The sequence below is a fragment of the Salminus brasiliensis genome, chromosome 23, assembly GCF_030463535.1.
Source record: "Salminus brasiliensis chromosome 23, fSalBra1.hap2, whole genome shotgun sequence".
NCBI classification, from domain to species: Eukaryota; Metazoa; Chordata; class Actinopteri; order Characiformes; family Bryconidae; genus Salminus; species Salminus brasiliensis.
In genome coordinates this window covers 30,416,241-30,440,194 of record NC_132900.1, presented here as the reverse complement: position 1 = coordinate 30,440,194, position 23,954 = coordinate 30,416,241, and the positions used below count along the sequence as shown (strand labels likewise).

The 23,954-nt window shown below is 44.3% G+C and overlaps 1 protein-coding gene across 1 annotated transcript in view; it reads right to left on the bottom strand.

Annotated features, from left to right (window-relative positions):
• Window positions 1-4,031: 4,031 nt before the first annotated feature.
• The window catches only part of cux1b (cut-like homeobox 1b), a 171,508-nt gene continuing 151,585 nt past the window's right edge, over window positions 4,032-23,954 (bottom strand). Inside the window, exons 15-23 of the mRNA XM_072668403.1 lie at window positions 9,070-9,206; window positions 8,780-8,846; window positions 8,535-8,647; window positions 7,670-7,786; window positions 7,455-7,538; window positions 7,269-7,325; window positions 6,682-6,762; window positions 5,842-5,906; window positions 4,032-5,041 (exon numbers count right to left, since the gene is read on the bottom strand). Coding sequence (XP_072524504.1) covers window positions 4,981-5,041; window positions 5,842-5,906; window positions 6,682-6,762; window positions 7,269-7,325; window positions 7,455-7,538; window positions 7,670-7,786; window positions 8,535-8,647; window positions 8,780-8,846; window positions 9,070-9,206 — 782 coding nt within the window. The 3' untranslated portion in view covers window positions 4,032-4,980. The remainder of the gene's footprint in view (window positions 5,042-5,841; window positions 5,907-6,681; window positions 6,763-7,268; window positions 7,326-7,454; window positions 7,539-7,669; window positions 7,787-8,534; window positions 8,648-8,779; window positions 8,847-9,069; window positions 9,207-23,954) is intronic.

Sequence of the window (23,954 nt, the reverse complement as noted above, 5' to 3'; positions counted from 1 at the left end):
AGACATAATTTGAGCATCGCTGCATTACGAAGCCCAGTTTCAGCCTAGCGCTACTGTAAGGGAACGTTTACCATGAAGGGTCACTAAACCAGGCCGGTGTGGCCTAGTCCAGCTCTCTGGATGGAAATTCTCCATTAAAATCTAGTCCAGAACTGGGCAGTCTGGGCTGAAACGCTCCTTTTAACAACAGAACCTCATTCTAATGGTGTAAACATGCGCCATGGTGTGGGAAACATTTTAAGATAAATTAATTTTTAGTTTAGTTTTTGCTTATTTTAAGGAATTTAATCTACTAAAAGGGTCGAACATTTTGCTTAATTTAATTAATAATAGGTCATCTAGATTTGGTAAAGAACAAAAACAAAACAAAAAAACATTAAAACAACAAAATCCGTATTTTAATGGATCAGGAATCGGCTATTTTAATCCGAATCCAGTTCCGGGTCTTTGTTTTAACATCGCTGCATTACGAAGCCCAGTTTCAGCCTAACACTATTGTAAGGGAACGTTTACCATGAAGGGTCACTTTACCAGGCCGGTGTGGCCTAGTCCAGCTCTCTGGATGGAAATTCTCCATTAAAATCTAGTCCAGAACTGGGCTTTATGGACTGAAACGCTCCTTTTAACAACAGAACCCCATTCTAATGGTGTAAACATGCACCGTCCAGTCTTACGCTTTGCAGGAGGGGCTGGATCACCAGCTTCCAGTACACCGTAAAAAAAGAGGAATTAATGTTTCTGTAATGGTACCATTACCATTGTGTCATTAAATCTGGTAACCTATTGACCTTCAGAGTTCAACAAGAGGCTCACCAAGGCCACTAATGCACTGTGTGTCCCTTTTATTTATTTATTTATTTATTTTTGAAGCCAAAATGTCCACCAAATTATGCTAATCCACACCCGGCAGATGCGTCCACTGACGGGTTTCAGTTCTAAGAGCCGCTGATGTTTCCTGCTTAAAAGCCTGACCACAGCTGCTGCCCAGCACCCAAAGCCCTCCTCCATTACCTGCGTTTACAAGCCCGTTTGTCTCCCAGACGTTAACAAATGACTCGGTGGTGGTGGGGGTGTAATTGCGGTAAACCGGTAAACATGACAGGAGGGAACAGAAGGGATATAAAGGAGGAAGAGAGGGGGTGTGGGTGGTGGTGGGGGTGGGTGTGTGGACGGAGGGGGGCTTCTTTACTCTTTAATGAAAATGTAAAAGCTCAAGGTGATGGTGCTCGTTTAAAAATAAATAAATAAATAAATAAATACATACATAACCCACTTTAATTATTTAGTCGGGTCCAAAAAGCTCCCACCCAAAACCCCCCGATGGCTAACAGCGTCCAGCCTGGCTTGCTACACAGCAGAGCCCTGTAGAGGGAAGACCTCCTTTAAAGGAATACGTCACTCAAAAAGCTAACGTTGCTAAGAAGGAGCGAAAGACATTCAAGACCTACAGTCGCGTCCTGCTAATCCAGCCCGGCTAGGGTCCGTTCGCTATTAGCTACGTTAAAAATGGCCGGTTCTGATGCAGTGCTGATGTCAGTGAAGCATTTTGGCCTGTAAACAAGCACCCACTGCACCCACAGTTTAAGACGTCGGGCCTCTTTTTCTCTCCTGCTACAGGTCGAGTCCATGGGTTCACGTCGCTGGCACCAAAATCTGACCCTACCATCAGTGAGTCTCAGCTGAAATCCAGAGTCATCGGACCTCCAGTCTTCAGCTGCCCAGTGCTGGTGAGCCTGTGCTGAGCCTGTGCTGAGCCTGTGCTGAGCCTGTGCTGAGCCTGTGCTGAGCCACTGCAGCCTCAGCTTTCTGGTCTTGGCTGACAGAAGTGTTGAGCGCGATGGAGCTCTGGCCTCATGCTTCTAAAGGTAGGAGATGTTGTTCATTCTGAGAGGCTTTTCTGCTCTCCATAGTTGTACACCTGAAATATGTAAATGAGGTCAGTTCTGATTGGCTGACATGTGTTGCGTCTCACTCAAAGAGCAGGCTGGGTTGAAACATCCCTTAAAACGATGTGAATGGGCGGGGCTAAACTGCGGTATACTGACCAAGTGGATGTACTGTATGGACAGTTAGGTTTTTTTAAATATACAATTTTATTGAATTTAATTGAATTTATTTATTTTTATTTTTATTTAACTTAATTATTATCTGATTCATCGGCCATTTTCTCCTCAATTTCGTACGTACGCTAGGGCTGGGTATCGCCACCGATTTCCCGGATTGATTCGATTCTGATTCACAAGGTCCCAATTCGATTTCCCATTTCCGATTAAACTCAATTCAATATCGAATTGTTTAGGTTTTCATATTTCAGTTACAAAATATTTGGTCTGAATATGAAGAGATTTTCAGAGAATGAATGTTGTAAATTGAGGAACACTCAACCTACGATAGAGTCGATATAGTGAGCCGTAATCGTTATATACGAATCCATTGCTCTGGATGTCCAGCTATCACAGGTAAGGGCATCTCTGTCGACTGAAGTAAACTTGCGTCGCAAAATTAGTACGCTAATTATAAAGAACGATCTCGGCCTTCGATAACGAATCATTCGACGCACCCCCAATGTACGCGGGGAGAGAGCAAGGCCAATTGTGCTCTCTCTGGGCCTCGGCTGGAGCTGCGATGGCCAGGAGCATGACCGGGATTCGAAGCAGCGATCCTCTGATCACAGTGACCACGCCTCAGTCAGCTAAAATGACGTGGACTGAGGAGTGGCGGCTGTGTTTAGAAGCGTTAACGCTGTTTATTTATTATTATTTACTCCTCGTTCATTTTTGATAACACCGCTTCTTTAAAGGAGAGAGGAACCCGAGAGCTCCTTCCATTTCATTAGCATTTTTACGTAGCGAGGTCTACAGGAGGGAGCCTGCTTTTGAAAGAAGGGTTACAGGGACAAACTTTGATCAGTGATTCTCATTAAATTGCAGCTGATTTGTAATCCTCCGCTCGCGCTCTAATTATCTTTAGAGCAATTAAACAGGCTGCAGGACGCCTTGCGGAGCCAGTCCTTTGACCTCTTCATGAATAATCATAAAAATAATGATAATAAGAGAAGCTGTGGTCAGTTGGTTTTGGATGTGTAGCACAGCATAGTCCTAGTCTGTCTGTCTCTCTGTCTGTCTGTTTATTTTTTTTGTAGAGCAGTTTATTATAGCAGTTGAATATATATATATATATATATATATATATATATATATATAATGTATTTATTATTAGGGATGCACAGATACCACTTTTTCCTTTTTGATACCAGATTTAAGTATCTGCTGATACAGAGTACTGATACCAACTTTGATCTAAATACTGGATCCTTTCCTGAATGATTCTGCTCTTAGTGATTCGTTCTTGAGTGATTCTGCTCTTAGTGATTCGTTCTTGGGTGATTCTGCTCTTAGTGATTCGTTCTTGAGTGATTCATTTTTGGGTGATTCTGCTCTTAGTGATTCGTTCTTGGGTGATTCTGCTCTTAGTGATTCGTTCTTGGGTGATTCTGCTCTTAGTGATTCGTTCTTGAGTGATTCTGCTCTTAGTGATTCGTTCTTGAGTGATTCTGCTCTTAGTGATTCGTTCTTGGGTGATCCTGCTCTGAGTGATTCTGCTCTGAGTGATCCTGCTCTGAGTGATCCTGCTCTGAGTGATTCTGCTCTGAGTGATCTGTTTTTAAGTGATTCTGCTCTTAGTGATTCGTTCTTGAGTGATTCTGCTCTTAGTGATTCGTTCTTGGGTGATTCTGCTCTTAGTGATTCTGCTCTGAGTGATCCGTTTTTAAGTGATTCTGCTCTAAGTGATTCTGCCCTGAGTGATCGTGTGGTTATCAGGACAGTCCTAGTTAAAATAGAACTTTATTGGCTACATTGACCGAAAATATATTGAAGAAAAAGGTGCAGAATTTCATGTAAAGAACCTTGCCAACTGTTAAGCACCGCAGTGGCTCAGTCATGCTTTGGGCTTGTGTTGGGCCAGTGGCTGAGGAGAGCACGGATTCGGTCAAACACAGGACGAGTGGACAGTAAGTGACGACACACATACTGGATGCTCAACAGTTTTATTTGGCTACTAAGAGAAAGCGCTAAAAGAGAAGCAAGGCAGACCGGGTACAGGTGGTCACAGCTCACACACACTGGCCTTCCTAGCTAGGCCTACACTACACACTGAACGTGTCTTAGACCAGAATCTGGCGGACCAACGGACCAAAGCCATCAGCAGAGCAGTTTTTAAGAACAGAGAAGACTAGCCTTCAAAACGTAAGCACACGAATCTGTTCAGGGCTCTTATCTCCTGGTCATCGACATAAGCAGTCAGCGCCCGTTAATCCGAGACTCTCCGCCTTGCCTCGTTAATCTACAGCGAGTCTTTTTAATGGACTCTTAAAGCTTTTATTAAGTTTAATATATCATTATTCTAATAGGTGGATTAGCTCTTAGCTAAATAAGCTACTGCATAGAAACGATACAGAAATAATAATGACCCAAAACCCCTACACTCATTTAAATGGGAAGAATAATGGACAGTATTGATTATTAAAACTGAATTTCAACTATTAAATCCTTAATCCCATCATATCTTCCCCAATAACAGCAAATCTGGGACTATTGGTACTATTATAACCCAGCAGGTAAATAATCTGGTCCCGTCTTTCTAAAGATCCAACAACACCATCTTAAAGGAAATGAAAGAATATATAGAAATCAGAATTATTGATTAGATTTATGAACCATCATCAAATCTGTGCTGAACTCATTGGTCTAAATCAAAACAAAGCACTAACACAATGCAGATCTGCCCTCTAGTGGCAGAGAGTAGACACTGCAGCTGAGGGGAAGCTGAGGGACGGGATTTAGTCTTAGCGCTGTGGCTCAGGGGGCGTCTCAGATTGATTGGAAACGAGACGCAGAATTTCTGACTGAACGCAGCATTAAGATTAGCCAAATGATTAGAACCCCCTCGTGCTGAGCGCCATTCATCCCGTGTCAGACGTCACTGCCACATGTCTCCGTTTTCCCCGTTCTCGTGGAAGCGGTGCAGGTGGTCCGAGTACCTGCAACGAGGACACAAGGTGGAGAGATAGCAGCGTTCAGTTTCACAACGTCGGCAGTTGTAAATAGCCTGAATTGGCACCACGAAGAACCACCTACTGGGAACTACATGATTTGGACAAAAGTATTGGGACACCTGCTCATTCACTCTTTCTACTGAAATCAAGGGCATTAAAGAGAGCTGATCCTGCTTTTCTTGAAGTAACTGTCTCTACCATCCAGAGAAGACGACCAACTTTCTACTAGATTTTGGAGAAGCATTGCTGTGAGGATTTGATTGCATTTATGATGATCACCATCCCACCTCATCCCATCCAAACGTACTGGATGGAGCACCATCAGCTCTTCCACTGCTCCACAGCTCAATGGGCCAATTCTGGTGCTAATAGGTTCATGATGTTTATCTGCTCCAGAGAGTCCTATTCTATTGGCAGTACTCATTTCTCTACAGGGACTAGACAAGCTGTGTGTGTGCATTTGCACATCGGTGTCAGCAATGGGTGCAACTTAAGTAGTGGAATGGACAGACTGAACAGGACCAGATATATTAGTAGTGTAGCTCTCTGGGTCCACTAGAGGGCACAAGCCCACGCTTATAAAGCAGTAAGGGTAAAGCCAAAACATTATGACCACTTACAGATGACAGGGAATAAGGTTGAGTATCTTGTGACCTGGCTCCATCAGGTCAAGGTCTGGGATGTACGTTGTTTTGGTGGCGTGTGGCGTTTTGGCTTGTTGGTGTACTTGTATTCTGCTGTGTGTGTGTGTGTGTGTGTGTTTTGTAGGACACAGTAAGACTCACTTCTTAGCACAGAAGGCAGAACAGTCCCGTCCAATGCTCTCACTCCAGGCTGTTTTATAGAGTACCTGGGAACACACACACACACACACACACACACACACACACACAAGTAATTGCTTGCATTCTCATCTTTTCAGGTGTTTCACATGACTGTAGACATAGCTATACTCCATGGGTCAAATTTCTGGTCAAGGATTAAACCAGGGGTCATCAATCTTATCCACACTGGGCCATCAAGTAGATGAAAGCCTCCTGGCCATCTGATTTGCCACATATTTGATCAGCTGGTCCTCAAACAACTCATTGGTTATATGAGGTGAGGAGATTAGGTGGTTCCTGCTTATTTAGAGCCACACCGGCACCTTCGAGGACAAGGTAGGTGACCCCTGGGTAAACCTAGAAGCTCCAAACTCATCAGCCATAACATTATTAGTGAGAGACATTGACCATCTTCGTCTACAGTGGCTACAACTGTCAAGGGGTGGATATATTGGTTGGCAGGTGAACAGTCCGGGAGGAAACATGCAGTACAAATGGGTCAGAGAGAACCAGTAAACCTGGGGTCTTGGGCGCCTAAGGCTGACTGATGCTCATGAGGGTCCCACCTCACAACTTACAGGACTTTTTCGCATCTGCTGCCAACAACTTGGGGCCAGATACCCACAGGACACCTTCAGAGGTCCTGTGCCTTGAATGCTCAGATCTGTTGTGGTGTGGGGGAAAAGGGGGGCCTACTCAATATGAGGCAGGTGGTGCTAATGTTATGGCTGATTGGTTTATATTCTGTGCTATGGTGAGTCTCCACGAGTCACTGTGTAGTAAAACCAGGCAGCAGTTTACCAGGAAGACCAGGCAGTGGAGGAAGAGGGTGTAGAAGAATGCAATGGTTCTGGCCATCTTATTGGACAGGATGACACGACCCTGAAACGGAGGACACAAGCAAAGGTCAGAGCTCATATTCATCAGAGTAGCAGGCTGGTAGGCTTCAGGGTCTTCAGTGCTGTACGGAGCCGCACTGCATTTTTCTGAACCATCGCTAATGCGACATTACTGGACACTGGACTAATGGAGGCCCACATTGGCTAGCATTGTAGCATGGATCCCGACCCATTTAAAGAGAGCAAGGCCAGTTATGCTACGTTTATAAGAATCTATCACTACTGATGAGTTTCGTCTCACGTGTATCGTGATAAATATCGTGTAGCATGAAAAATATCATGATATAGTATTAATACCATATCGACCAGCCCTACCCAGCCACTCAGGGTCCACATGTCCTTCTTGATGTTCTACAGTTGTCGCAGTTAGAATCACTTACAGCTCTTTTCAGATCTAACCTTTATCGTTTTCTTGAAAACATTGAGTCTAAACTCTGGCGAAGTGTGTGTGAGTGTGTGTGTGTGTGTGTGTTAGTGTGTAAAACGAACCAGGCTCAGGGTGGCTTTGTCCCATGGGCTGAGGCTCAGGTATCGTCTCTGGCGCTCCTGAGAACGAATGGTAGATCAAATTGTGTAACGGGAAATCTCATACTGACCGCAGTGAGCTGAACTCTGCAGTGGCTACAGCCGGGCTGAGCAGGACACTGACAGTGTGGACATGTGGGGTGTTCTCACCTTCTTGCTGAAGGAGGCGAAGGGGTCCAGCCTCTCCTCATACTGCGAAGAGTAGCGCATCACTGTATCATCAGTCCCACCACTCTGTGTACACACACACACACACACACACACACACACACACACACACACACAGTCAGCTCATTCTCTTCTCAGCTGTAGACGTTCGTTAGGTTGTTAACGCTCTGTTTATCTGTGAGAGCAGTTCGACTCACTCGGGACGGGTAGCTCTGGAGGAACTTGATCTTCTCGTACAGTTTGATGTTGTCGGCCCGCAGGCTGTCCAGCTCGCTCTGCAGGGCCTGCATTGTCTGCTGCATAGAGCGGCTCTCCTGAGAGAGAGAGAGAGAGAGAGAGAGAGAGAGAGAGAGAGAGAGAGAAAACGCGAGCGAGCGAGAAGAAATGATGAGTAAAATTCCACACCTGTACCTCATCCACCCCCCCATCAATCCCCACCCATCCTGAGCAAACATTACCGCTACCCCACTCAACCCCATTGTCATAACCACCCACCCACCCCCTATTAATCACCACCACTACCCCACCCTTCCCTATCAAACCCCACCGCTTCCCCACACACTCCCTATCAAACCCCACCGCTTCCCCACCCTCCCCTATCAAACCCCACCGCTTTCCTACACCCCTCCTATCAACCCCCAACGCTTCCCCACCCTCCCCTATCAAACCCCACACACTCCCTATCAAACCCCACCGCTTTCCCACACCCCCCCTATCAACCTCCACCGCTTCCCCACCCCCCTATCAAACCCCACACACTCCCTATCAAACCCCACCGCTTCCCCACCCTCCCCTATCAAACCCCACACACTCCCTATCAAACCCCACCGCTTCCCCACACACCCCTATCAAACCCCACCGCTTCCCCACCCTCCCCTATCAAACCCCACACACTCCCTATCAAACCCCACCGCTTCCCCACACACCCCTATCAAACCCCACCACTACCCCATCCTCCCCAATCAAATCCCACCGCTTCCCAAGACACCCCCTACCAAACCCCACCCACCACTATCAAACCCCCTCCGCTTGGTCGTTGGTGTGGATTCTGAAGGTACTCACAGCTTCCAGCTCCTGATTACGAGATCGAAATCTCTCCCTCTGACTGGAGATGATGGACAGCAGAGAGTCCATCTGACCCTGAGGAAGTTCAGCCTGAGGGGAACCACCCACACCTGAAAACACACACACACACACACACACACACACACACACAGTATTTATTGATGGAAGGAGGAGAATCGTATTTTTCTCCAGATTTGTGTTCGTCACCACTGAAGTCTTAGAGCACTGTGTGCTCAGGTTACCTGTGAACAAGGCTGTGGCCTCCTTAATAGGCTCCGGGATTTTGTCCATGCCACTCAGATCTGCCCCCTAGTGGAGGAAAAAGACATTGCCGCCTGAGCCCTCATTTTGTAAATGTAAACATGCTTAGCAGGTGTGTCTCAGTGTAGCCTTTGGCCTTAGAGTAGACCTGAAAACAGTGCTTTTTAATATTGCTGCTCCCGATCTTCTGATTATTGATGACATCACCATGCACCAGTGTAGAATAGCCCTACAGTGACTTAAATATTAAGGATGAGTGGTAGGTGTGTACCTCAGCATCAGGGCGGGACAGGGAGGACATGGTCTGGATGGTGCTCAGGTCATGCTCCAGTTTGAGAATGAGCTCCTTCTGCTCAGCGCTGGTCCTTACCGCAGCCGAAAACTCCACCTGGAGTGTTGTGTAGCGCCCTGACACACACACACACACACACACACACACTTTAGTATGCACAACCATGGCACCCATTTCATAGAATGATTCTCAGAAGTTAACTAGCAGTGTTTTAGCTGCAACTTTTGGCACATCTACACTATATGGACAGAAGTATTAGGACACTTGCTCATTCCTCGCTTCTTCTGAAATCAAGAGTCTCTCCTGCTTTTGTTGGAGTAACTGTATACTGTCCAGAGAAGAAGACTTTCTACTAGATTCTGGAGTAGGAGCATTGCTGTAAGGATTTGATTGCATTCAGCGACAAGAGCTAGAGTTAGTGAGGTCAGGATGATGTTGGCTGATCACCACCCCACCTCATCATCCCCAACTTCTCTCATCCAAAAGTACTGGATGGAGCTCCATCACCATCCATCATTCCAGAGAACACAGTTCTCCCACTGCTCCACAGCTCCTCAATGCTGGGGGGCTTTACACCCCTCTACTAGCCCACACCTGGCATTAGGCAGCATGGTGCCGATAGGGTCATGATGTTTATTTATCTGCTCCAAAGAGTCCTATTCTATTGGCAGTACTTCTTCTCTACAGGGACTAGACAAGCTGTAGGTGTGCATTTGCACATCTGTGTCATTAAGCAATGTGTGCAAGGTAAAGTAGCTGAATGCATTCATTAAGAGGAGTGTCCACAAACATTTGCAGATGTAGTGTAGCTGCAGGGCTCAGAATGCTGCTAACTGCTAACTGTAACTCTGGCGAAGGGGGCAAGGCTGCGTTATTGAGATTTGCGTAAGTCATATTAGTGTAGTAAGTCCTGTAGTATTACTCTGCCGCCTCAGTCCACATGCTTCTCTACCTTTGAGTGATGCTTCTGCATCTCTCAGCTTGTCCAGAAATGCATATGTAAAGCATGTGCTATAGAAGTGGTGCAAAGCGCAAATTACACATCCCCACTGTAGGGGGAGCCCAGGAGCAAGAAACACCTGCCCAGCTCACACTGAAAGATGTTGGGTGAACGCTGATATTTTGATCAGCCACAACATTAGCACCACTGACAGGTGAAGTGGAAAAACACTGGTTACCTTCATCTACAGCGGCTACAACTGTCAGAGGGGTCGATCTACAGATTAGGCAGAAAGTAAACAGTCAGTTCTTGAAGGTGATGGAAGTGTTTTAAGGAGGAGAAAAAGAATTTGAGACACTTTGACAAAATGACTGGATCAGAACATCTCCAAAACATCAGGCAGGTCCAGTATGCAGTGGTCAGTACCTACACCCAAAAAAAGAAATGCTCCAAGGAAGGGCAACCAGTGACCGGGTCATGGGCCATTAAGGGTCATGGAGGTCCCACCTCACAACTTACAGGACTTAATTGAATAATCTGCTGCTAACGTTAGTCTTGGTGCCAGATACCACAGCTGGACACCTTCAGAGATCTTATGGAGTCCATGCCCCAAATGGTGAGATCTGTTCTGGTGGCACAAAGGGGACTTACTTAGTATTAGGCACTGATAGGTACTAATGTTAAGGCTGATTGGTCATTTTACAGGTTGGTTCCCAAACACAGCTTTTCATCAGTACATAAGCAAGTCTGTTTGAGATTCCTTCACCTAGTTTGAGAGTTTGAGGCTAGAGTGGCTAATTATTGAGCTGTACAGGCTGACCAATACTTCTCTGGCCTGTCGGACAGAGGTGTTTAGGATCATTATCCTGAACTCATCCTCTTTTTATCTTCAGCCTTTGTACAGAAGGTGAGATTTCAGATGTTTGCTTCCAGAATTGGCTGGTATTTAACTGGAGCCATTTCCCCCCTTCACTAGTGAAAAGTTCACTGTGCCACCGGCTGCAACACAAACCCGGCTCATGATCAGTCCATCCTTGTGCTTAACAGTTGGAAAGGTGTTCTTTTCATGAAATTCTGCACCTGTTTTTTTATTTCTTTTAATTTATTTATTAATTTTTTACTTCATTGCGGTCAAAGAGTTAGCAACAAACAGCTCTCTCGAAGGTTTTCTTGGTCATCCAGACCTCGGCTTGACCTTTACCGTTCCTGGTAACTGCAATTTCCTAATGACATCCCAAATGTTGGGGAAACACCAACCTGAAAACACTTCTTATTTGCAAACCATCTCCGACTTTGTGGGCCTCAGTTATTTTAAATGTTCAGAGTACTCGGCAGCTGCTCATAGGAGCCCATGGCTGCTGATTGTTGGGACGAGGTTTGCAGAGTCTGAGTTTTTTATAAAGCTTGGAAATTGAAATGTGCATCATCTGGCCTTCCCTAATCCCCATCCCTGACCGTGAACAATCCGTAAACCTACTAAGCAAACTAAGGTCTCAGACTTTAGTTTGGTCAAAATGTATCTGAAAGCTATCTCAAAATCTTTTCAGGTACAAAACAATAATTTAATCTTGCTTAAAATGTTCAAAGAATCTTAAAACCCTTAAGTGAATGATTCAGTTATAAGCCAAGAAGTTTTATTGCTGTTATATAAGTGTATAGATTTTGTGGCGTGCCACAGGGTTCTATTTTAGGGCTTCTGAAAGTGATGTAAATTAGAATAGTACTGACGTGTGGACCTACGCACAGGGTTTAACTTTATTTCTTCTTCAAGATCAGTTAATTTTCTACTCATTTAGCTATTTACACTATCAGACATCTGGACCAGTGGTGCCCAACCTGCTGTAGCTCCAGTGCAAAAAAAAACTACCAAGAAGAAACTAAGCATGACCCGACAGCCGACCGACCGCATTTAGGCTGGGGTTGGGGGAGTTGGGGGGTGTTGGATTGACACGTAAATGAGATTTTTTTTAACCGAACTGTCGCTTTAAGCCTCGCTGACTGAATGATGAAGTGGCTTGAAAAAGAATTTTGCATATATTGACTTTCGCGCCAGCCTGACCGCCAGTGACCGATACGATCAGGAAAATTCAGAAAGTGGTCAGATAGAAGAAGACGAAGAAGAAGGAGGAAAGGAACAGACCACAGCACGTTGTTTTTGTGTTTGTATAAAAGATATTTACTTCAATTATCACACCTAGGGTGCTAGTGAATAATAATCATAATAACAATAATAATACATTGTGAAGATTTCTTACAGTGATATTGCTTCTCCATATTGTATAAGGGACTGTCTTACAGTGCTGAGAACAGACTACATGACACACTAAATAAAAACCAAAATAAAAACAAACAAAAATGAAAAGATTAAAAAGATGACATGGAACAAAACCCCAAACCCAACACGAGAGGGCCTCGGAACAGTTCTGCGGGAACTGAGGTGAGGAAGGCCTACAGATGCCTTCCGTACTTAAAAACGATCATGCAGCCTTAAGTGACTAGGTCATACCGAGGCACACGCGCGCACACACTCTCATACACACTCATACACACACTGGTGGATCTGAGGGGATAAAGGGAGTACGTGACTCGACGGCTGGTAAGGACCAGGTTTTATTTTTTACGAGTTTCCGTTTTCCGATCGTTCTATTTGAACGTTACCAAACTAGAGACAAGCATCTGAAACGGACTCTCACAAGGGGAGTGAACACGACTGAGAGCCAATAGGCAGGCCAAACACACACTCGTATATGAAAACACTCACACAGACATGATCGGACGACAAAAAAAAAAAGAAAAGAAAAGAAAAAAGTAATAGTCAGCTAAAGCTTAGTACAGTATCGCTTCTTCAGCTTGCGGCTGGTGTGTCTGTGGCTAACACGTCTCAGTGTTGCATAGCCCGTCGCCAGACTCCTCTCCCATGGACGTGAGAAACCTCGGTAGGATAGGGCTGCACGATATGTATCGCAATATCAATCTTTGCGATATTAATCAAGAGACAGATATCGCAGAAACTCTCCACCAATCGGTGCAGCGTACCGTGTGCTACGAGCATCCTGACCAATCACAGATGCAGATAAACGCATTGGCAGATCACTTCTTGGAGACCACGCTTTGTTTATTTAACCTCCAGCACTTTTTTCCATTTCTCAGCAGATGTTCTGAAACAGAAGTAGAACTTCAAACAAACTAGACTTCGAGATTCAAAGATACAGAGACGGCGGGACCCTAAGAGCCTGGTAGACCACCACAGCTGTCCGAGCTCCACTCTCGCTTCAGATCGGAAAACATCCACAGGCGTTCTGTTCATCCTTCCAGTGCGAGAAGACAGCTCGATGCCGTGGGTCTGAAAGGAGGCAGAGCAGATCAAGAAGATCTAACGGAGACCGTCCACCCAGGAGTCCAGACCTCAACATCATTGAATGTGTTTGAGACTATTTAGGCGTCTCTTTGCAGATTACCGTGGAAAGGATGAAAAGGATGGAAGCTGTGATAAAGGAGGACTCTGACTCGGACTCATAAGCAACGTCGTCTGTGACTGGAACTGAAATAAACGAAGGATGGTCTCGATTAACGCAGGTTTGATGAGTCCAAAGCCAAACGCTCATGGCAATATAACCGCGATACTGCCCTTTCTCTACGTATCGTGCAGCCCTGTGAGAACTCGGCGGGCGTGTAGTGAGATTATCGGCCTTGGAGGCTTTCCATTGGTTGAACAGTCGAGAAGGTGAGAACGGAGAGACGGAAAATGACTACACAACACAGAGACACAAACTCCTGACCCTGTCTCTTGACTCAGTAACCTTGGGCTTAAGAAAACTTCAATGTGAAGTTCCAATTTTGGTAACAAAAGGGCCTCACTACAAAGAGCAGAGCTGCGAGAGAGGGAGGGAGTGAGTGAGGGAGGGAACGAAGAAAAACGTAAGAAGGTGGACAGTATTTACACAGCCGACCATACAAAACCATGTCAAGAGACAGATCTCAACATTTGCGGAGTCTCAGGGTACGTCGGAAATAATCGTAGTATTTGGCATTGACGCTCAATCCGTATCAGTCCATCACAAATCGTCCAACCTCTGCAGGGTCTTCTCGACGTCATGATCTGATAAAGTTTGTACATCTAATTACAGCTATTTTACACATCATAGAAAGTAAGCATGTCTTTTTTTATGTTTTCCGTTTTTGGACTGTGTGCATGTTCTTTTGACCCGTTCGTAATGAGTGCTATCAAACCAGTGGACAAAATAAAGACATTTTCCCGTGAATAAGAACGCGAGGGTTTGAGGCCTCTGGCACTTTAAGGCTGTGTGTGGGTGTGGCCCAAAAAATCCCCGCCTCCCCCCGCCCCACCCGTTTTCTTCTTTTTTTTTTCCTTCCTTTTTTTTTTTTTTTTTTTTTTGTCCCACCCACCCCGATTATAAAGTAGTGTCCCAGCTTTCCAAAGCGTCAGCTGAAAAAATCCTCCTTTAGAAAAAAGACGGCTAGAAATCTGGCAGGGTGGCTTAAGTAGTAAAGTGTTTAAACTCGAGCCACAAAACTGGCATTAAGTAGAGTTCTATTGAACAGATTTTTTTTTTAGCTTTTTTTTTACTTTACTTTTTGTAAATACAAATGATCAACGTTAATCTCTGAAACGACGTCTTACAAAACAAACCAAAGAAATGAACAAATCGCTTCTGACCCCAGTTAAAAAGGATATGACCAAACAGAACCACAACGCTTAATGATATTTACCAAAGGACCAAATAAGTTAACGAACATCTGACCTCGGGCCGCCAGGTCCAGAGGTTACAAGACAGCGAGCGAAGTTCAAATGGAACCCATGCAAGAGGAGATAAGGACCTGCCAACACGGGACGGGACGGCTAAACGGGTATCGCTGTGAGACGTGGGTGTTTATCAGCAGAGTAAGAACCAAAACAACCAACCGAACAAGAAAAAAACAAGCTCTAGCAGGATCCATTTAGCAGCAAGGCCTTTCAGACTACACTTCCCATCAACCCCAGTGATCTAGCAGTGACGCTGCTTTACTTTGATTCTGCGTGCACAACGCCAGGGAGGCACCTGGATGACGGGCGTTAATATTGAGAGTCTGCAGCGCTTAGCGGCTGTTTATGCTGCAAGTAGGAATGACATGGGGCGGTGACGACCAATCAGAAAACAGCTTTCTCGTGTCCTATTAAATGTAATGTCTTACGATGCATTTACGTTGGTTAGTGCCTCAATGGGCTGAGCGCACTGGATTTGAAGGATGTGGTGCGAAAAAAAGTAGGATGGAGTCGAACGTTATGCAAATGAACACCCCCAAATTATTAATATTTTTTTTTACGATTTCTAGAACTTTCCCTCAACATTCCAAACTCAAGCAGGAAGACGATTAGTTGGACACCAGTTTACTGGAAAACCGGAATCTGAATGTAGGTGACCAACAAGCTCTGACCCCCAAACCCAATATAATAATGATTAAATTATTGATGTTTTGTAAAACAATAGTTAATTGATGTGAACTATGTTAATGTTCTAATTACTCCCCAAAAAATGAAGCATTAATTACGTTAAAATTGGTTCAGCTAGAATAAGCTTCAGCCTAATTTTGCAGGGAACGCCCACAGGACATCTACACGCAGCCTAATGAAGAAGGTTAGAGTCCAGGACCGGAGTCCGTGTACTGCCGGCCTCGGTTCATGTAAAAACGGAAGGACGGTCGTCACAATGTCTCGAGTTAATCGAGCCTTTGAGTCTTTATTTTATTGGAAAAAACAAAAAACAAAACAAAAAACACTGACCATGGCCTTGTGCTAGTTGAGCATAGCCTCATCACGACCTAAGCTGCAGGCTAACTGGTTTTGTCCGATGCATAGATAATGACAGGTGGAATATATGCTTTCCTGAGACAGATGTAGGTCAGTCATGATCCAATATTAACCGTTGGTTCGCTTGGAGTAGAAAAATGATGGATTTTGCATGACCCGTGCATCCAACTGAACTTGGCCACTATCTGCCAATCGAAAGCTGCCCAAGTGATGCTATGCGATTCTACCGCCAGCGCTGTGCACGCAGGGTGAGGCTTTTTTCGGTGATTCCACACTTGCTATGAAGCTGAATGTACTTTTCTAGCCAAAAACTGCATTGTTCAGATATGGGTTAATGATATGGGCAGATGATGCCCAGAACACGCAAATCAAACAGTTGCCTGGCCAGAGGTATTCCAATCCCAACTGAACGCCGTGCTGGATTTCGTAAAAAATTCAAAATTAAAATAAATAAAAAATCGCTGGTTGTTAAAAGTGAACAGTTCACGGAACTGCTCGGCCACTTTGTCGTCACACCTGACTCAAGAGTAAAGGGAGAGTGGACGAGCCGTAACAGCCGAACCTCCAGGCCTTGCATGTGGCCTGTTCACGACATCGGATAAAAACAACACGCTAGTGAAATCAAGTCCTACAGCTTATTCTTCAGAGACAGTGTGAGCAAACCGCTTCTACACCGCCGGCGAGAACGCAACACATGAAAACGCTCGACGAGAAAAGTCGATGAAAATGGATGAGACCATAATAAAAGTCGAAAAATCTAAAAGGAACAGTCCATAAAGATACAGCCTGACCAGCTACATAGCTCGGTGTGTGAGAGATTCGCGTGCATACCAGTGATTTTAAATGTATTCTCTGAAGAATCCACTACATATTAAAGTTCAACGACTACTGAAGAAAAACGAAAATCTCAAGAACCCAAAGAAAAACGTCTGAGGTTTGTTTTGTCCTGATAAGGAGACCAGTGTTGTCCTCCGCACTTCCACCGCTAACAAATTAGGTTCTCAACAAACAAACAACAAACAAAATACATGAATCACTAACAACAAAGAACAGCTCGTCACACTATTGTATACGTCTCGCTTAAAATCTGTACAACTTTTTGAAGGATGGAGTATAGAATATCTGATTTACCTCATAGAAAAATATGAATGGCAGATTCCTGAATTCGCAAACTGCTCTTTTACAACAAAAACAACCAAAAAACAAAAACCGAGCTCGTCCGAAATGAAAGGCATCGCTGAGACGCGTGATGGGAAAGCCTTGAAATGCCTTAAAAACCAAAAGACGCTGTGAAATTAAAGCCCTACACAAAGCCGCCGATGGTTTCCAACCCTGGTCCTGGATGACCTGGAGAACATTTCAGTAGTTTCCTGCTCCAACACATGACCTTCAGCTCAGGGTGGGCTTTGAAATTCGCTGATTGGCTGGATTAAGGGTTGGGAGCAGAGTAAACACTCAGAAGTGTTTACACATTTATAGCATTTAGCTGACGCTCTTATCCAGAGCAACTTACAAGGTTACTTGTATTACAGATTTGGGCCAGTGCAGTGTTAGGAGTCTTGCCCAAGGACTCTTATTGGTGTAGCGCAGCACCCACAGTCACCCAGACTGGGAATCGAACCCCAGTCTCCCACATGGTGTGGTGGCTCACTGGTAGGTAGTGGTGCTATCTGTTTGCCATCAGCTGCCAGAGTCCTAGAGAGCACAACTGGCCGTGTTCTCTCCAGATGGGTAGATGGCGCTCTCGCCCCTCCTCATCACTCTTAAGCAACGTTGGCCGGCACAGGTGTGTGTTAGCTGGAGCTGAGGACCCAGTGCTTTCAGCATTTTACAAAGAGATGGTGGCGGTAGCTGGCTTTCCTTGATTTGGAGGAGACGTGTTAAGTGTCGGGGGCCTTGCTAGTGCTAATAAACACTCAAATGTGCTAGGCAAAGGTGTCCTCCAGAACCAGGGTTTGGGAACCACTGCTCAGGGCGTTGTGGAGCCCGGGACTGATCCAGAGCACCGATCCCTGGTCCTCCTGAAATCGTCGGCCTGGGATTTGCTTCAAGACTGATGCGGTGCTGCTGCACGTGTGGAAGCTTTCTGCTCTTGGGGCCATGTGTGGGCTCACGTGATTGGTTAATTTTGTCACATGACTGCGCTAACTTATCGCCTGCTAGGCTAAAAACCTCCTCCTACGAGAAGCGAAAGCCTCCAGAAAGCTCCGTTCTTCGCCGCTTGAGCGTTTGTGTCCAAGGAAAATGAGAAAAGCAACTAGGTCCTAACATGAGACTCCGTTCGACACGGTGCAACTGATCCACGGTTCGAATGGGGAAACGCCTGATTTCCCTTCCAGTTTAAGAACTGGGTGTACCTTCTCTACAGCTTCGAGATGGATCAGTGCCTGTGTGAACTAGATAACAGCAGTTAGGCGTAACATGGCCTCAGCGTTTTAAGAGGGTTTCAATTTTCACCAATTTGGAGAAGCGATAAAGGAACGAGTCGAACCGACAAACTGACCCTTCTTTCCATTTTTCCTTCCCCTGCCAGAGCTCGAGCCGAGGGCGAAAGAAATCCGTACCAGAGAGAGGGGCGGGGGTGAGTGAAAGGTGAGGAAAAGACTCAAAAATGAAACCTGGAGAGAAAGAAAAAAAAATAATAAAAAAAAATCTCTGTTGACCTGATAGATGCGCTCACATGCACACAATAACCCGTTTTAGTTCAGTATTTGGTTTCTTTTATCGCATTTTTTATCTTGTAAAGGATTCTCTCTTATTTCTTTCTGAAATGGGAAAACAGCAGACAAATCATGGGTCTGAATTCTTCGTCGAACCATGGAACAGAAGCACTACTGAAGCCAATAAAACAAAAAAAAAAAAACAAGAAACAAAAGCAGGACAGTCAAAGAAACAACTTCAAAAGGGTCCATTCAAGTCATCCGCAAAACTCAGTGTTTTCATCAGTGTATGAATAACTTCTTATAAACACAAATTCAAAAAGAAAACTTCCACTGACCAGTCAGTATCAAATGCGACAGCAATAAACCAAACAGATGTCAAACAGTGAGAAAATTCAGCCTCGAGCTCCATGAAGCCACACAACGCAGTCAAACGGAAGAACCTCGCTATCTGCAGGCCAACCTGTTCGATGAAGGAACCAAACATGTAAGAAAAACCCTTAAAAAAAGACAAGGGTTCTAATCTCAGGGCAAAATGGCCACGTACGACAACCCGTCATGGCTGATGCTGCACAGGGCTTCGAGAACCTCTACAGCCCTGAGTAAAGATATGAGGAACCAATGATGATGAACTGGGTTCGAACACAAAGAGGTCTTGGTGGGCGTGCACCTGGGTGGGAAATGAGAAAGTAGCGCAGAGCTGAGTACTGAGCATCCCCAAAGAAAATGACCAATTCATAACCAGGCCTTAATGCTGTAGGGGCCGGGCATGAAGAACCAGTTCCACATACTGTCTGATATGACGTCAATAAGACATGACATAGCCAACAGCTTGGCCACTGGCTACTGTTTGCATCATTTTTGCAAAGTTCAGGTAATATTTTGTTTATAGTATCAAAAGTTTAGTGTTTTCTATGTTTGTGACAACAAGAAATAATAATTAGATGTAGTAGAATAAAAAAAATCAGTGTTCATAAGGGTGACATAACACTAGACATAAGCCTACCTAAGGCTCATACCATAATGGACCAATTGTCATCAAGCCTGCCTTTTCGAGGTCATTTAACCCCTGGAAAGAGTTACGACAACTGACATAAGCCTACATAAACACTTTGAAATGTTTATTTTAACAAGCATCAGTTGCCAATATGGCTGCATTTTCAATTACAATGTCATTCCACTCCAGAAAGTATAATCAGCACAGCACTGGCTGTCATAATGTTCATTACTAATGTCATTTTACCTCGACAACTGACATAAATTTGATGTTTTTTCCCTCCTGAAACTTTTAAAACCGACATAAGCCTACAAAACATTTATATAACCAATAAGCATCAGTTGTCAGCGTTCATTACTAATGTCATTTCACCTCTGAAAGAGTAACGAGAACTGACATAAGCCTACATAAACACTTAAGGCTTATTCCAATAAGCATCAGTTGTCATAGTTCATTTTTGATGCCGTTTTGGTAAAATAAGTAGTTATATGGCTTATTCAAATTAGCATCAATGGTCACAATGTTCCTTTTTGATCAAGTGTTACTACAGCTGATAGGCAAAGCATTTATAAAGGCTTATTCCATCAATCCGATGTCAAAAAGGCTGCATTTTCAGTTCACTTAAGCCTACATAAGCATTTATAAAGAGTCATTCCAATTAGCATTAACCACATACAGTTCATTTTTGATTGTTTTACCACAGATAGTGTTGGTAATAAACTGACATAAGCCTACTTAAAGGCTTAGTCAAGCAAGCATTAGTTGTCATTAAGCCTGTGGTTTCACTGCAGAAAGTGTTACAACCAAAATCCGCCTACATAAGCATTTATAAAGGCTTTTTCCACTGAGCATCAAATATCATAAAAGTTCATTTCTGACCTCCTTTCACCGCAGAAGATGTTATAACAACTGACATAAGACGACCTAAACAGTTCTAAAAGTTTATTACAACAGGCATTAGTTCTTATAAAGTTTGTTTAAGGTCAATTTACCCCAGAAAACGTTACGACAACTGCCATAAGACTACATACGCAGTTAAAAAGACTTTCCAACAAGCTTCCGACCCTGATAAGCCTATATGCATGCTTATGTCAGTTGTTATTAATGACCTATGATGCTAAGGTGCTGTGCATCCTTATGAACACTGACCTTCAATAAAAACCCTTCTAGAGTCACGTTCAGTCTCAAACTCCCAGTGACGGTTGGCCGTGACGCCACTGGACTACAATCCACTCGCACAAACCACAGCTGGAAGCTCTGATTCTAGCGCGAATTCAGGATTTAGCAAAAACGGAGCTGTTTAGCAGGGCCAAGATTTCACGCTTCTCAGTAAAGACAGTTGCATTTAAGGCATTATTGTATTTGAATAACACCGGAATCTCTCTGATATTTATATTAATTCCAGCTGATTTACTGCACCAGTGAAAGAACTGCGTGTTAATTAAAGGTGAAACACTTCGAGGCAAGGCACTCTTCACACTGATCTCATCGGTCAGATTCCAGGAGACTTTAAGTGCTTTGATTAATGTCTGCTCTCCAGAGGGACCATTTAAAAAAAAACACCACGCCTGACTACTTTTAGAAGACGGCAGCCGTGTTTCAGAGATCTCAGAGATCTCAAAGAGCTCGAAGATCTCCAAGACTCGTCCCGGACCCTTGTAAGATTTTTGTGCTTTTTCAGCAATCAGCTTAAAGGTGATCTGAGGAGATGCTTTCTGTGCATCAGCTTTAGGCAGAGAATTAGTGTGGTCGCTGGAAATGGGTGTGGATGCTGGAAATGCCTTGATATTGGAAGTATGGGCGGCGGACGTTCTCACAAAATCGTCCCCATGACTCACGGTAATTGGATCACCCGTCATGGTATGAATGAAACTCCATTCGGACAAAGCACTCAGTGCAGTGTGGGAGGGTCGGTGTTCTCAATGTTCATGTGAACCTGGAGCCTTTGGCTCCATATTTTCAGGGATATTAAAAAGAGGCTTTAGAAATCTCAGTGTGCGTCGTCTTCTTCTTTAAGTGCTTGGAAAAGGGGCTCAATTCAACCTGCAAAAAATGCCTCACAGGCGTAATCTCAACGGCAGTAAGAGCTGAAGGCCTGGCGTTCCTAGGTTCCTTCGTCCACAGGGACTATCTGGAACTTAGTCTAAGTTCTGAAGATTTGCTTTGATTCTCTTGTCGTTGTGCTTCGAAGTCTTCAAGGCCTGGTTCACGCCTCGTAAAATATGACGAATGATGATATATGACGAATAAGTGCAAAAGGTCAATAGAAACCTCACTCTGCTTCAGCGCTCAGTACTCCACTACACCCCTGCGCCACAATGCACCCACACCAAGACCTCCTTGCGTTCCCCTGCAGTGTCCGCTGGGACTTTTCCGAAACTGAAATATATATATTTGAAAAATGGCACATCATCAACAAGCACATCAAACCAAAAAAATCAAAAAGCAACCTCCACCACTTTGGTGGACTTTGGTCAGCAAAAAGGAGATCTGACCGCGGGACGCCGAAGCCGCTCAGACAGGTGTGACTTCACCACCATGCCAATCTGGAGCGGCCCAGTCGACCACAACTTCTGAAGGGAGGAGAGAAGGGGGTGGGGGGCTTCCATCTCTGAAGAGCACAGATACAACACCAGTGTACTCAGGGCCTGAGAGGTACGAAACATGCTCCGAAAAAAATAAAATATATAGTTAACAAACGACGAGAGAAAGAAAAAATAACGACTACGTCAACAACAACAAAGGATAAATGGCAGCATCAGAGAAGGAGAGAGATCCTGTGTCCAATGAGATCAACGTATCGGAGAATAATAAAAACAGACAAGATGTTTCGTACTACGTTCGAGAAAGAGGTCGCGCGAGAGTGAGAAAACGAGAAAGAGAGGTCGCGCGAAAAAAAAAACAAAAAACGTGAACAGCTTCAACGTCGCCAGAAATGCCATTGTGATCATTTAAGTGACATCATAATAATTCAAACGTAAATATAAACGAGTTCAAATAATCTGTAGAATTCATTAATATACAACGTATGAGAACTACATCTTGTAAATATTAACCCAATACTGCCGGCAGTCTATCAGTCTAAAATTATTCTTTTTAAAAAACAAACAAACGTAACTTGCCCTCTTATAATCCAATACATAATAAAACAAACGAAGATTCAAACAGAATTCAAAATAATAATATATATAAAAAAAACAGCACCTATAAATAAGCCGAATAAAACTGTAACTCTATGATGCTTTAGGATATGGCAATTAAAAGGAACCTAAAAGTTTTAGAATAAAGATCAATAAAATACAAAATTAAAGGATAAAATCCGCTACTTCATTAGAAGCCTAGTAACGATAATGATTGATAACTCAGCTTATGAGGATAGAGGAAGGGTGGCAGTTGTGCACTCGTGTGCGCAAGTATGTACAACCAATCCCACGCAAGAATCGGAAGGGGGATCAAATGCACACACACATCCCAACACACACACACTCTCACAAACACACACACTCTCTAATAGGGGAGGCAGTGGACTGGCAGGCACTGAGTCCCGTCTGATGTATCAGTAACCTTCACGTCGTCTGTAAGGGTAACCTCAAGGTAAAACAGCCAAAGCACCAAACGCTGGATGACTCCGCAGATAAATCCAGGAAAACTGGAGGAATATCGGAAAATTGTACAAATATTTTTTTCATTTCAGAAGAAATATCAAGCAACACTTTGGCGTCTCACTTGGGATTCCAGTGTATCAGTCTAAAGGGATGCCAAGGTCAGACTAGGAGAACCACCCCCTGATGCTGCGTCTTGAAAGTGGGAGGAGCTTTGAGCTTTGAAGATCGGCAGCTAGCTGGTGTATGCTGAAGGAAGCCAGAAGGAAATTTGCTGAAGATATTAACTAATAAAGGTTCCCTCCCCCCACCAACCAACCCCCCTCAAGACCCATCTAGGCCTGCCTCGGTTAGGGACTGTAGGTCTATGACGTGTTCTCCTCATGGTAGATGAACTGGCTTGGCTAAATTCGCCCCCTAGGTGGGAGTGCGAGAGTAAACTGGTGTGGGTCGGGACCCTATGATGGACTGGCGCCATGTCCAGGGTGGGATTCCTGCCGTGATTCTGCACGGGCTCCAGATCTACCTCCACTCTGACTAAGAAGAAGCGGATGAGGAAAAGGGTGGATGTTTGCTACAAGCCTAAAATGGCCAAACTGGCGGATTAGAGCTACGTTCACCTGGCTTCGGAATTAGGAAGCCAGAGCTCAGAATTACGCCATTTTCAGCTTCCATGAAGGTGTGTTTGCTTTTTCAAGCAACAAAAGTCCAAAGACGACAGTTTCTATTTCTATTTCTTTCCTACATCATTAAAAGACTTAAAAAACTGTAATTGGTTGAAATTAGAGGTGTAAGAAAGTATCGATATATTGAAGTATTGTGATATTATGCTCTGCAGTACTGATCGATTGATTAT